This window comes from Ictidomys tridecemlineatus, chromosome 10 (genome assembly GCF_052094955.1).
Source record: "Ictidomys tridecemlineatus isolate mIctTri1 chromosome 10, mIctTri1.hap1, whole genome shotgun sequence".
Classification (NCBI taxonomy): Eukaryota; Metazoa; Chordata; class Mammalia; order Rodentia; family Sciuridae; genus Ictidomys; species Ictidomys tridecemlineatus.
The window spans coordinates 2658499-2672313 of record NC_135486.1 but is presented as its reverse complement, the minus strand read 5'-3'; the positions used below and the strand labels follow the sequence as shown (position 1 = coordinate 2672313).

The 13815-nt window shown below is 53.4% G+C and overlaps 1 protein-coding gene across 6 annotated transcripts in view; it reads left to right on the top strand.

Annotated features, from left to right (window-relative positions):
- Window positions 1-874: 874 nt before the first annotated feature.
- Window positions 875-13815, top strand: part of Ildr2 (immunoglobulin like domain containing receptor 2) — a 55729-nt gene continuing 42788 nt past the window's right edge. For all 6 annotated transcript variants that reach the window (XM_078022237.1, XM_078022235.1, XM_078022233.1 and 3 more), the window contains exon 1: window positions 875-1573. In XM_078022237.1, the coding sequence (XP_077878363.1) occupies window positions 1528-1573 (46 nt within the window). In that variant the 5' untranslated portion in view covers window positions 875-1527. The remainder of the gene's footprint in view (window positions 1574-13815) is intronic.

The window sequence follows — 13815 nt, the reverse complement described above, 5'->3', positions numbered from 1 at the left end:
TGACCGTCCCAGATCTTGCCCATTCTGCACATGCAGACTGTGCAGGTGTTATCTCTCCTTATGGTGATCCTCACCCCCTCAAGACCAACTGGCTCCTTCCTTCCTGTTCCCCAGGAAGTTTCCCTGTGTCTCTATGACCACATTTGCTGGATTTTACAATGAATATGTATTATTATGACCCTAATGGTCTGAATTTCTCCTCTCTTGAACCCAAGATGAGGTTCCCTAAAGGCAGAAGTCTGTCTTATTCTCGGATCTTTGGTTCTTAGCACCTAGGAGAGACCACACATATTTGGTAAGCCAAACATATATTCCTTAGTTCTGTCTCAACACCCTGTGACTCCTTTCCTACACAAGTGACAAATCCAATGAGCATGCCCTGCAAAACATACTGGACAGATGTCAGTCATAAATGTTTATTTCATTCTAGTTTTGCCTGTTTTCTGTTAAAGGCCGTATGCTCTTATTCTTTAACAGGGAAAAGTTGTGAGGCGGGATTCCCGCCTACCTTTTTCAATTCTGCAGCATCTTCTGGTTCCTTGCATTGCCAAAAAGAGAGCCAGACTCAGGGGTGGGGGCCCAGGGAAAGCAAACCTCCTGTCTACCGGACCTGCAGCCTAATATCTGCCAAGTCCCCACAGGTTCTCCAGCCTCGTCGCCCATGCACAGAAAGCGCGCTGCTGAGTCTCCGGCCCACGTTCTTGCCGGGTTTCCGCTCGCTGCCTCAGCTGGGGGAAACCCGAGGGTCGCTCCTGCTTCCCAGCGCCTCCCCTTCGCTGGCTGTCCGGGTGCCTCTGCGGCTCTGGGCTGACCCCGGGCCGCGGGGGCGGCACGTGATCGGGAAACTTTGGCAGCCGCGCGGCGGGCGGGGAGGCGCGGGCGACGGCCGAGCTCCCCCACGCGGCAGCTCTGGCGGGCGGCGCCCCCGCGCTCGCTGCTGGGCGTGCAGGTCGCCGCGGCTGCAGGGAAGGCGCCGCCGAGCGCCGCGCACAGCCCGCCCGCGGCAGCGCTTGTGTCCGCCGGGCTCTCCGGCGCCACCAGCCCCGCGTCGCAGCCAGCCCGGTCTCCCACGTTCCCAGCCCGGCTCTCCAGCGCGCCCAGCCGGCTCTGCTGCGTGACCACCCCGGCTCTCCTGCGTGGTCATCCCAGCTCTCCTGCGCGCCCAGCCCCGCTCTCCTGCGCGCCCAGCCGGCTCCTCTACGCTCTCAGCCCTGCTCTCCTGCGTGGCCATCCCTGCTCTCCTGCGCGCCCAGCCGGCGCTCCTGCGTGGCCATCCCCGCTCTCCTGCGCGCCCAGCCGGCGCTCCTGCGTGGCCATCCCCGCTCTCCTGCGCGCCCAGCCGGCGCTCCTGCGTGGCCATCCCCGCTCTCCTGCGCGCCCAGCCCCGCTCTCCTGCACCGCCGGTTCTTCGGCGCGAACAGCCAGCCATCCAGGGACGCCTGTGCCGCCTGTGCCGCACGTCGTCGGACCCCTCTTTCCGGCCGCTCTTACTTTCCCGTGCCTGACCTGCATGGGAAGTTGGGGGAAATGGACAGGGTCGTGCTGGGGTGGATCGCTGTCTTCTGGCTAACAGGTAAGAATCGTTTCCGCGGAGATGAAGAACTTTACGTGTATTCCCACAGCGGTGCGGTTCTCACCCACCCTGGGCTTCCTCCTTAGTGACCATGTTGAAGCCGCTTAGCGGGCTGGTGGTAGGTGGGGGAGGGGCCGTGTGTGTGTGTGTGTGTGTGTGTGTGTGTGTGTGTGTGTGTGTGTGTGTGTGTGATGGGGGGGCAGGGGAGAAGCCCCACGTTTGACTCATTGGCTCTGGGCTTCTGTTCTTCATGCGTTCCTGTCTCCATACCGCAGTTCTTCCTGGTCTCAGCCTGAGTTTGTAATGCCGAATCCTGGGAAAACCCTGGCTGAAAAAACCAAGGCTCGGAGGAGGCTCATTCTTTAAAAAGGAATGATTTTTTTTTGGGGGGGGGGACAGGTAGGGGAGTATCTCCCCAATTCCTTTCTTAGAGAAGGAGGAAGACCCAGGGCATGCTCTGTGGCTCCCTGGGCTTCAGGGCTCAAATGAGGAGGATTGGGGAGGATTGGGGACCCAGGCCTGATTGGTCGTGGAGTTTGGGCCTGGCTCTGTCACTGGTATCATTTGGGGAGTGGTTCCGTGGTAAAAGAAAAAGACCCTTTCTAATAATGGACTCCTCTCCCCCCCACACACACTCAATAAAGATACTTTGCAGAGAGGTCCTGAGGCCCTGGCCTTCTCCCCATCCATCGCTGGAGTCCCCCTGGATCCTTGTGTCCTCTTCTCCTTTTTGTGAACTTTCTTCCCATTCTTCCGGGGCTGGGAAAGGCTCCTGTTGGCAGCTAACAACACTATGTCCTACCCCCAAGGGACGAGTAGCCTAGGGAGTGACCAGCCCTAAGAGATGGCCAAAACTGCCCTAATGAGGGTGGGGTGGCTTGGGCTGGGATCTGTTCAAAACCCAGTGGGGACAGAGTGATAGAGAAAACAGCAAGGTGTCAGAAAGGTGACAAGACAGGGTGGGGACAATGAGGGGCAGAGAGGAAAGGGGAAAACAGCACAAACAGGAAGTAGTTTTGCCCCTCTGAGTTGCCACCAGGTCTGGAAACGAAAATCACGTCACTTGGAAAGGGGAACGAGGTTAAGATAGCCCAGGCGAGCCTGAAGGACGGTAAAATACATTTAAGAAGAAAGGCAAATGCTCATTTCTCTTGTTGCAGAATAAGATTATTGATTGCCTACAATTTTCTTCTCTTTCAAATGAAAGGCCTCTAACATTGCTCTTGCACCCCTGGGTTTCAGCTGGAGAGGGTACCCTTAGCAGAGCTAGCATCTTATCTTGGCTGCTCTGAGTTCATCCCTCCCACGTTATTCAAATATGAATCATCTCTAATTTCAGGGTTTGGCTGATCCATGCCTCCCCCTCCCCTGGCCTCCCAGCGTTTCCACTGCCACCCTCATGATTCCGCTTCCTTAATTTGTCTCTTCTCAGTTATCATCTTCCAGGTGCGCTTAGACCTGCAGCCTGTACCGGCAACTCCCCGAAGTCAGCCAGGCATCTGGGGAGGGGTCCTGAGCCAGAGGAGCTTTTCCAGACCTGCTCCTGAGATGCACTCTGGGGCTGTGCAGGGGATGGGAGCAGCACATCTGGCCTCTCTAGATGGCTATCCGTTTCTTGTGGTCTCCTTCCAGTGGCAGGGCCCCAAGAAATCTAGTTCAGCTCTCTTGGTTCTAGAAAAGGAGGCCCAGGGAAGCAGCATGCACCCAGCACAGGGGTCATTGGAACTAGACTGCAGTTTTCCCACCGGAACCTCGGCCGTTCCTGTTGCACTCTCCCCTTCTGCCTTCCTGGGTGGGTGGAGGGGTTTGTTCAATTTGTGATGAGGAGGTGATGCCTGTGCCTTCTGCCCTCCGCACCTGGAGAGGCTGCTCCTACCGGGCAGCAGGCAACAGGTTCCTATCAGGCCACCTCTGCAGTCAGATGGCTGGGGCTGCTTTGCTCTGCAGGGAGGGTTGCTCCTTCCGAGCCACTGGTCACCCCGGGCACCCTCTCCTCCTTCGCTGGTGTCAGAGGTGCCCAAGGACAAGCTGTCTCTCAGCCTGAGCCAAGGAGAGGAGCTAACGATGGCGGCTGGGGAGGGGGGTCGAGGAGAGAAGAGCAGTGGAGGATGAGTTGGAATCAGACTCATTCCTCACAGAGAAACCATGTGAGGAAAGGTAGAAGATTTTAGTCTAGCCCAATCAATGAATTCTCTCTTGAGGGGGTGGTAGAAAGGGAGGGAGAAAGGAAAAGACGGATTAAAAATGAGACAGAGAGCCAAGAAGAAAGCCACATGGTCCTGCCTCTCCCTCCCTGTCCCACCCTCCCCCTCCCTGTTCTCTCTCCCTCTCCCCCGGCCCCCCTCCCCCTGCAGGCTGAGCAATTTCCAATCAACACTTCAGGTTTCCCCCCTCAGGCTCTAGCAGCTCCTTCCTTCTCTCTCTGCTAAAATTCTGAATTTCTTCCTGCTACATATTTAGCCCCATGATTTCTTATTGTCATTGTGATACTGCTTCCTGCAGTAGATTGATTTTGCTGTTGTTGTTTTGGAAAAACAGAATGCTTACCAGCTGCCATTTTAGCAACAGGTGCCCTCTAGCTACAAGGCTTGAAGGAGGGTTCACTCAGGTCTTTGTTCCTGAATATAGGTGGCATTTCGTCATTCCTGGTAGCAGGGGCTGGGGAAGGGCTGGGGCTTGGCTCTGGGGGCTCATCCCTGTGTTTCCTGGAGACGTTGGCGGGTGTCTGAGATGAAGATTGCCTGCTCGGTCAGCATTTCTTGTGGCAGCCTTGGTGTCATTCATTCATGTGTTCCTCCATTCTGCAAACTTGTATTACATTCTTGTGGCTTCTAAGCCCGATGATAGGTGCTGAGAAGGAAGCACCAGAGGACGCAGTCGGTGGCCTGGAGCGAGGGTTGTAACCTAGTGTTCAGGCACTTTGTTATGGTGGTTGATGGTCCCTGATGAGCGCCACCTGGGTGCTGCAGGCCAGCTTCGGGGAGGCCCAGTGAGGCCGCACTAGGGGTTCCTGTCCAGATCAGCTCTCAGAGGAGGTGATGGTGAATGAGGGCTTTTCCTCAGGCAAAGTTAGTGGGCTATTCCCACATCCTGGTCATTGTGCTGGAGTTAACAAGATAGACAGGACACAGCCACTGCCTTCTAGGAGCCCAACATGGTGGTGCAGGTAAGGGTTATAGAATTGTGGACACTCAGTTATGGAGTGATCGTGTTGTGGGAAAGCAGCAACAGAGACCTGCACTAAGTACTGTGGGTGCCTAAGGGGCTCCTAACCCAGCCTCAGGGGAAGGAGGTATTGGGTAGTGGTCATTTCCTGGTCTCATTTGCACTCTGGTGGTGGCCTGGTGATAGTGAGGACTGGTTTGAGTGGGGAGACAGAGTGGCATGGAGATGGAAGTGTGGCTTTTGGAGACTTCTGACACCAACTTCCATGTTCTCCTGGCCTACCCTGTCTCCCTTCCAATTTCTCTCCCTCCCGTATTCTGCTTTCCTCCACAGAAGCGACCTGTTCAGACCAGGACATCTTCCTTTGATGCTTTTAGCACAGCCATCCTCATGCCCACCATCCCCCAAGTGATGTTTCTCGCTGGGTTCGGAGGAGTCACTCCCTACAGCGATCTGGACACATGCTTTTGAAGGGTGGTGGCCTCACCCTGATGGAGGACTGCACTAGCAGTCTAGTGTGAGGTGCTGCCAGTACTGTGCTCAGAGTCTGAGTGCCGTACTCAGTGCTTGGTGAGTGGAGAGATCCCTTGCATGGGAGATGTGGTTTAGGTTCTAGTCCCAGCTCCTCCTGCAGCCACAGTAGGTTTGTATCTTGGTCTTGAAATGTGAGGAATGAGGTGTTTTTTGACGTCACTTTTACCTCTAAGATTCTAGATTCTGAACTTTTCTCCCTTTAGTTTAGGCTGGGAATCAGAGCTTGAGTGACAGGCCCATTCTTCCTCTCCAGGGCAGAGCCATCGGGGGGCCTCCGCTTTCTTCAGCCTTTTCAGTCCAGTTAACAACTGGAATGAAAACACCAGCTAGGAAAGGAGGTGCTCGTTAGGCCTTTCAGAGCAGATGGAGTCGCTCCCAGCGCTCGGTGGACATTGTCCCCTCGGAACAATGAAGTGTGGTCCTGTGGGGGCTGGTGAAGGGAGACAGATAGGACGACTGCTTGTCCAGCCAGCCCAGACCTAGAGTGTCCCAGAATCGCTTCGTTGAGGTAGGGTCTTGCTGTGTTGTCCAGGCTGGTTCTGAACTTGTGCACTCAAGCAATGCCCCTGCCTTGGCTTCCCAAGTAACTGGGACTTCAGGTGTGCACACCTTGCCCAGCTCCAGTCTCAAATTTTTGCTCCAGGGCTCACTTACTCTTCACTCCTTCCAACTTCTTTCCTCCAAGCAGGAATATAAAGGAAGATGATGTGGGGGTGGCTGTTCTTATTTACCAGCTGTGATGTGTCTCTCTGGGTTAGGTGATGTTCCTGCGCCTTATCCCATTTGAACCTTCAAAGTGAGGCGGGCACTGCCCACTTACACCACAAAGACAGAGGCTCAGAGGAAATAAGTGACTCGTCCAAGCTCATGGTATCTTGCTGATTAAAAGCACAACACAGTGTCGTGGACTTAATGTGACCTGTTTGTTTTTAGTGTTTGAATCCAAGAGAAAACATACTTGGTGGTGGAAGTGGATCAATCTAGAAGTCTTGATTTAAGAGAACATAGATAATATCTATGATGGCACGTGGGGTCCTGAGGCTTCGAGTTGGTAGAAGTCAGGGGAGTAGAGCAGGGGAGAGTGAGGCAGGATGCCGGGTCATCTCCCCCAGATGAGTGCTGAGTGCACAGGAAAGGGGCAAGTGAATGGGCAGTGCTCCAGCAAGGCACAGGAGGGCAGGCTGTGCTGCTGGCCACCTGGGACCAGGCTGGTGCTGTGCACCCAGGAGCCACACGGGGTATGGCTGCTGCATATGTGCACTTAAAGTCTTAGTCTTTGAGACCATTTTGGCTCTCTGAAAATGAAAGAAGGTATTTTGGATGACTAGAGTTCTTTATGGGCCAAGAAACGAGGAGGAGCTCAGAAGAACATCTTCTTCTGTTCCCTTCCAGCATCTGGAGCCCTGCAGCAAGCAGCACTCTGAGTTGGAGGCAGGACCCCCTTCCATGCCCTTGCACCCACAGGTGGACTCAGAGACAGTGAAGGGAGGAAGGAGGCTCTAAGTGGCTTGGGTTGAATGATACCTTGATATAATTTTCTTTGGCTTGAAAATAGAGAGCTAACCTACTTATCATGTTGTTGTGATAATTAAAATGAGATTATGTAAAACTCCTAGCACGATGTTAGACACACAGTAGGCCCTCAGTACTTATGAACCTAGATGAGGCACATTAATCAGCATTTTGACACAGGATCAAGCAACTCCAAAATCTCAAAAGCTCACAGCCCCCTGTACTTGTTCTTGCTCATGTTGCGGGAGAGCTGCAGTCCACTGCGGGCAGCTGTGGGTTGGCGAGGCTTGGTGGAGTTGGCCCAGTTCCAGCTGTCTTGTTCTAAGACCCTGGATACAGGACAGCCGCTACCTGGGCATGTTGCTCTCCTGGTGGAGGGCAAATGCTTAGGAGGGCGGGCTGGTGCAGAGCCGAGCCACACACGTGCCTCTGAAGTCTGCCTGGTGGCTCCTATGGCACATCTGCTCCCGTTCCACTGGGCAGAACAAGTCATGTGGCTGAGCACAGTCTATGGAGTGGCCAGGGGGTTCTGCCCACAGAGACCTGTGCAAGCGTGTCAAACAGTCCAGTACTTACTTTGCCCCAGAGTCTTTAGAATCCTACAGAAGGAGCTTGTTATTGATGGAGGACATAGAGGATTAAGCAGGACATTCTCAGGCCAGGGAACATGATTCTGCGGGGCTGCTGTGGTTTCAGTAAGAGCAACTCCTGAAGAGTAGGTGTGAGAGGGGAATGACTAGGAGGGAAGGGAGATCTGCAGAGGGCACAGAAGGCGCAGGAGCCAAGAGTCAAGGACATGGTGACTTTTGGAAACTAAGTAGGGTGGAAACAGTTAGTGTGGCAGCAGGAAAGGCTGAGCAGCTCCCTTGTGCTCCTGGAGGCTGCAGGGTGACTTTGAAGAGCCAGAGCCAGAGCCAGGGAGTGTGCAGGCAAATGTGCATTTTAGGAATGTTGCTGACCCTATAGCAGAAAGTGAATTGCATGTGGGTGGATAGGACTTGCAGCAGAAGCCAAGTAAGAGACCCTTGCAGAAAGCAAGGCAGGGTGCGCGGGACCCTGAGCCCTGGCCGTGCAGCGGGCATGAGAGGAGGGGAGGTGACGGAGAGGGAGGAGGCAGGACTGGCTGGTTATGTGGTGGTTGAAGGGGAAGAAGCGTCAAAGATGCCTCCAGTTTCTGGCTGAGGATTTCTGGGGCTCCCACTTGTGGGCATGAGTTAATTCAAGAGAACATCCCAGAGAGGGAGATGAGGGCCTCGCTCCCCTGCACCTCCATCCCTCCTTTCCTGCCTCCCTCCTTGCCTTTGCTCCTCGTTCCTTTTCTTTCTCTTCATCATAGCCCAAGCTCTGCAGCGAAGAGACCCTACAGAACAGTGAGTCACACAGAATACTTGATTTCTCTCTCAGTTCCCATCCGTGGGGACAAGTCCTCCATGCCCACTGTGTGGCACCCTGGACCGCTCTGGTCACAGGCACTTCCCAGCTGGAGGAGCAAGTGAGGCAGAGCGGGGGCAGTAGTCTTGGAGAGGTGACCTGGAATTTGCACACATCGCTTCTGCTCACAGAGCTGTGTCCTGAACCTAGTCACATGGCCACGGTCAGCTTCAAGAGGGGCCAGGAAATGCAGTACTTGGCTGGCTTTTCTGGCCAGATTAAAACCTGGGATGTTCTGTGACTGAAAGGGGACAGGAAGATGGGTGTCTCTGTTCTGAGTGGTTGAGTGAGGTACTTCTGTGACTTCCAGATGGGCAGCGAAGGTGTATCGTTGGGTCTAGAGCTCGGAGGAGAGATCTAGACAGGAAGAACAGAAGATGAGCTGATAAAGGTCCTTAGGAACCTTCTTATAGGAGTTTCTTTTCCGGTTCAGATGACTGGTTCATCCCAGATATCGGATCCACTGAACGAACCAGGACAGTTTCCCAAGTACCTCTGCCCTTTAGGGTAAGGACTGTCCCCCTTAGCACTGGCTTGCTGCCATTGGAGCAACAAGAAGGCCGGGGAGACCTCCCAGGAGCTCATTCAGGTCGGTGGGGGGCAGGCACACCCCAGAAGGTCTGTTCCTGACTTACCCACACAGTGGTGGTGGAGACTGAGGCGGTTCAGTGGGACACACAGAGGTGAGCTGGATGGACACAAGCTCGGTGAGCACTAGCGCCAAAGGTATCGGAGCAGATGGTGGCCAGGCCATGAGCAAAGCCCACCCGGGCAAGGGCAGCAAGGGCAGCACCGGCATCTGCCCCATCCTTGTGGAAAAGGGGACATACTGCTGCCCTTCAGAACTCTTGGAGAGAACACAAGGATGCTATCATGTATTTTAGGTCTCGGAATGGTCCATCCGTCTGTTACCTGACCTGAGACGGAGGTTCAGGTACCGTGGTAGCAAACAAGAGAAACTGATTCTGGCCAGGGCAGGAACTGGCCGGAGAATAAGGCCCAAAACATAGGCAGACACTACGCAGTGCTTACTATTCTAGCAAAGCCATTTATGTCTTAACCCAAGTTTATGAAGAACACAGGCAGTTCCTGTTTCTGGAGGAAAACAAGAGTCAAGCTGCCTGTTCTTTACACCTTCAGCCTATAGGTCAGCTTTGTCCCCATCTCGACAGTCACTGCACTAAAGGATGCTCAGACTCTTCCCTTGTTGGAGGGTGGCCTGGTCCTAGCAGAGAGGCTAGCCCACCCTGTTCATCTCTTCCACTTGGAAAAGCTACCCATTCATCATTTCTAAAAGATGCTTTAGGAAGTTGGAACAACATGTTAAAAGTGCAAAAATGGAAGATGAACTTCTTAAAGAAGTCTTAACTCAAAGGCAGGAAAAGGAAGGATTGTATTGTCGTACTGCGTAAAGAAATATCTTCGTTGTCTGAGGCCAAGTTATCCTGGGGAATGAGCAAATTTGTCACATTCTGCTTTGGAAACTTGAGTTAAGGGATGGGTGAGCTTTGTACAAAATTTCTAAAGATGCCTGTCTCTAATAATAATTTCCATGACCTTTAGCAGCAGTCTTTGTTTCTCTAAAATGGGGCTGTGGTTATAGATCTGCCTCTCAAAGGTGCTGGCAGGAAGAGCTTACAACTAGTGGGGAAAGGAAAGGCTTTGAAAAAAATGAAAGTGCTAAAATAAGAACAGCTTTGCCTTCACGTCTGCTTTGTTATTCTGGCAAGAACACAGTTCGTCATATATAGAGTCCTTTGGAGAACTGGGGCAGGCCTTATTTTACCACTCGCAGGGCGGCCTTGCTGCCCTGGGGGCTGACCTTCCCCAGCCTGGTGATCCAGCTACCCCTCAGACTGCCGAGGGGGCTGCTGCTCCCAGCTCCCACGTCCCACTCTGCCTTCAGGCAGCCTCCGGGGGTGGCCAGAACCCTCCCTGACTCTGGGTGCACGGCAAAGAAAAGCCTCCCAGGTCCATTTCCTCATTCACAGAGTCAGGCCGCGGTTTTTGACCTTCAGCAGCCCGCTCAGCAGTCCACGGGGAGCTGGACTGGCCCATGCCCTCAGGGACTTCATAGTTAAAAACCTAGTTCATATTAAATCTCTCAAGATCAGGGGCTGGTCTTATGTCTTTGTTGCCAGAACTTGAGGTGGAGTTTAAAAATGTCATTGATTGAATCAAAATTAGAGTCTTCCTGGGGATCGGGGCATCAGGAGTAAAGTCGTTTTTGAAGGAGGACCCCTCCTCCCAAGCACAGAAAACCACTCATGATCTTCAGGGTGCCATTCAGGGCTGCCTCCGATCAGGATTTCGTTTTTAAAAGACCAACCAACAACACCTTCGTTTCAGAGGTCTACTGTTGACCGCAGTGCTGTGCACACCATGATCCTGTATTTCACCTCCTCTGTCTCCTGCTCTCTTCTCTAAACTGCCTCTCTGGTTTTCTGGAACGATGCTGTAGTTTGGAGGATGAAGGACAGATTTTTTCTGCACCTCTGCAGATCTAGTAAGAGCTTGGAGACTCGAGTTCCTAAGCTGTGGCCTGGTGGGCCTCAGTGGAGCGGCCCTCCTGCTGCGCAGCCGGTGGTCCTTGGGCGAGGCCCCCCGTCGGCGCCTCTCTCCCACGCCCAGGAGCGTCTTCAGTCACACGCCTGACGGTTCCCCACACACCTGCAGTCCAAGGACAGAAGTATTTCAGTGTGGCTGGAGCCCACGTGGGCTAGGTCCCAGAGCAGGCCACGTGAGCCTGGTCAAGGTGTGTGGGTTTTATCCTGGAGGAACTGGGGAGTCAGTGAGACCTTAAGGCAAGAAACTGAAATGACATGATTGGACGATACGTGCTTTCAGAAGAAGACTCTGGAAACATGCGGACAGTGGCCTAGCCTGGAAGTAGACAGGAAAGCACTGGTGGTGATGAACTGTGAGGTAAGGAGGAGGCTTTGGAGCCCGTCAGCCGGGATTCCAGCCTGCCACCTGCTGCCCTGAGCTGCTAGGCAGGACAGACACATGTGCTGAGCCTCGGTGTCTCCATCTGTAACACGCAGGGCCTACTTTACAGGACCGTTTAGAGAATTCATGAAGATGTAATGTGACCAGCACGGGCAAGGCCCTGGGTTCTGTCCCCAGCACTGAAAGAAAACAAATGCCACGAGAAGCTTAGCACATCTCAGACACCCATTAAGTGCTGACAACTATTGTCAAGGAAGAGAAAATAGGAACCTGATTTAAGGGAGTGACAGTGGGACAGGGAAGGATCGCTCAAGAGAGCCTGAGACTTGGTGACCACCTGAATATAGTCAGATGGAGATTGTCCAGGCCAGATTTATCTGGGTCACAGGGTAAATGGAAATAGGCCGAAGAGCTCAGGACGAGGCGCGGAGCTCCTGAACAAGAGCTGGGTGGAGAGAGATGATCAGTGAGGCTTACCCATGTTCCACTTGAAGCACTTGTCGACAAACCAACGAGGCTTAAGGGACTTGAGGTGTGGGACAAAGCTGGTAGTTGGAACCACAGGGATGGACACAGCTTCTTAGGTCCGATGAGCAGCTTGGCCTAACAAAGAGGCAGAAACTTTTAAATCCATCTCTCTGGGCTTCAGTGGTAGTTATGCTTTTGTATCAGCCTGTATAGTTTCAAGCATAAGAAGTATTACACTTTTTGCTTCTGGAAAGTATTGGAATAGGGAAAAAATATATTTTAAGAGCTCTAAAGAGTTAGGACCCAGCTCAGCACACTGACCCAGTCCCAGGGCAGATCTCTTGGGAATGGGAGCCAGAGAGAGGGTGTCTCCAAGTCAACCCTGAGTGTCCTTGGAGACTGGAAATCCTCATTCCAGTCAGCCCTCACCCCTGCAGAGCCAGGTCTGTGAAGGGGCAGAAGTCCCCCGAGTCAGGTGGATAACAGCACTGAAGTTGGGTCAGTCCTGCGTGAGGCCTACAGGAAGCAATATCCAACCTTCAGGAGAGGGGTGGGCCCAGGGCCCCAAGAAAGCAGGCTGGCGTTCCGTGCAAGGCTCTGTCCTACTGGGGGATGGGGTGGCACATCAGGACACCAAGGGGAAGCAGCTCCATGTAAGGTGGACAGAGGTTGCAGGAAAGAGGTGCTGCTTGGGGTACACGAGACCCGGTCTCTCACCACGAGTCAGGGCAGGGCCAGAGCCATTCCAGCCCCATGCTAGAGTGGGAGGTGGGGAGGCGGAGGCCAGGCAGGCTAGCACCCCCGTCCACTGTCCTGTTACAGTGCCCCTGTGGGGAGTGGGCATCATGTCACTCACGGTACTAGGAGGAACGCGAGTCTCAAGGGGATGGGGTTCGTGGTAAGCGCGGTCGGCAGGCTGGGGATTGGTTGGTCTTACAGTTTGAGACCTGAAGCGCCAGGCGGGGATTGGCAGTTTTAGCTTGGTCTTCACTCTGTGGTCCTCACAGATCCAATAAGCTGCCATTTACTGAATCCCTAGCCCTGTTCTCCAGCTTTTTAGAACGCTCCTTGGTGTAGTCCATTTGTACAAGTGCGCACGTGTGTTCACATACGCGTCTGTGCCCGTACGCACACATACACACACAGGGCACTCTCCCTGGTTTCCGGGGTGCCTGAGCAGTGTGCGCTGAGAAGCACAGCGGGACACTGTCCCTGTCCACTCCTAATGACGAGGTCCAGCGTGGCTGGGCCGTAACTGCCCGTCCCGCCCCGTTCACACTTCCCATCTCACCTGGGCAGCTTGCTTGCCCCGCTCTGGGTTCACAGCTTCATGGAAGTCAGAGGCTACTCTTGACAGCCACAGCAACACGGCAGCCACCAGATTTACTGAGTCCTTACTGTATACCAGGCGTTCTCCTAAGTGTCTAAGATAGCATGTCGTCTAACCCTCAGACGACTCCACAAGGTGTAACTGTCATTCTGGTTTCCCTCCTGAGTTGACCAGTCAGCCTGAGGCTGATACCTTATTAGGTGGATGGACGTAGGCTGGAGTGGTAAGGCCTGGGCTCTCATCCAGGCCTGACTCCAGAGTGTGCACCTTTAACTGTCATGCTGTGAAAAAGCAAAGGCTGCTGAGGAAGCAGTCCTTATTCTTGGGAGCGCAAGTCTGTGTCTGTCATGGAAGAGGCTGAGGACTGACTAACGCTAGTTAATAATTGGTTGAGAGAGTCCAGTGGCTTGCTTGCTCAATGCCTGATCTCATTAACAGAGAACATAGCCAGGGAGCAGGCTATTCTTCATAGTCATTTAATGAACAAAACCCCAACTCAACTCTCGTTCTCAACATAAATAAATGAATGATAAAGAACATTAACCCCCCACCACACCGTACGGGACCCCTGTCTCCTTTGCGAGTTGATTTGTGCTGGGAAGCCTAAGAACTCTGCTTTACCCATGGAGCCTCGTAGGGAGAGGAACAGAAGGGAGATGGCCAAGTACAGAGTGTCCCCAGGACAGTGCCTGTGACTGATCATCCAGCCCAACTGCTCTGACTGAAGTCACTTCACCTTCCTGTTCCTTTTTATCATCTGAAAAATTGGGCTGTGAATAAAGATTTGGAGAAGAATCTCAAGACTGAAAATCAGTGTAAAAATCAGTGCAGTAGAATTTAAGGGGAAACCGTG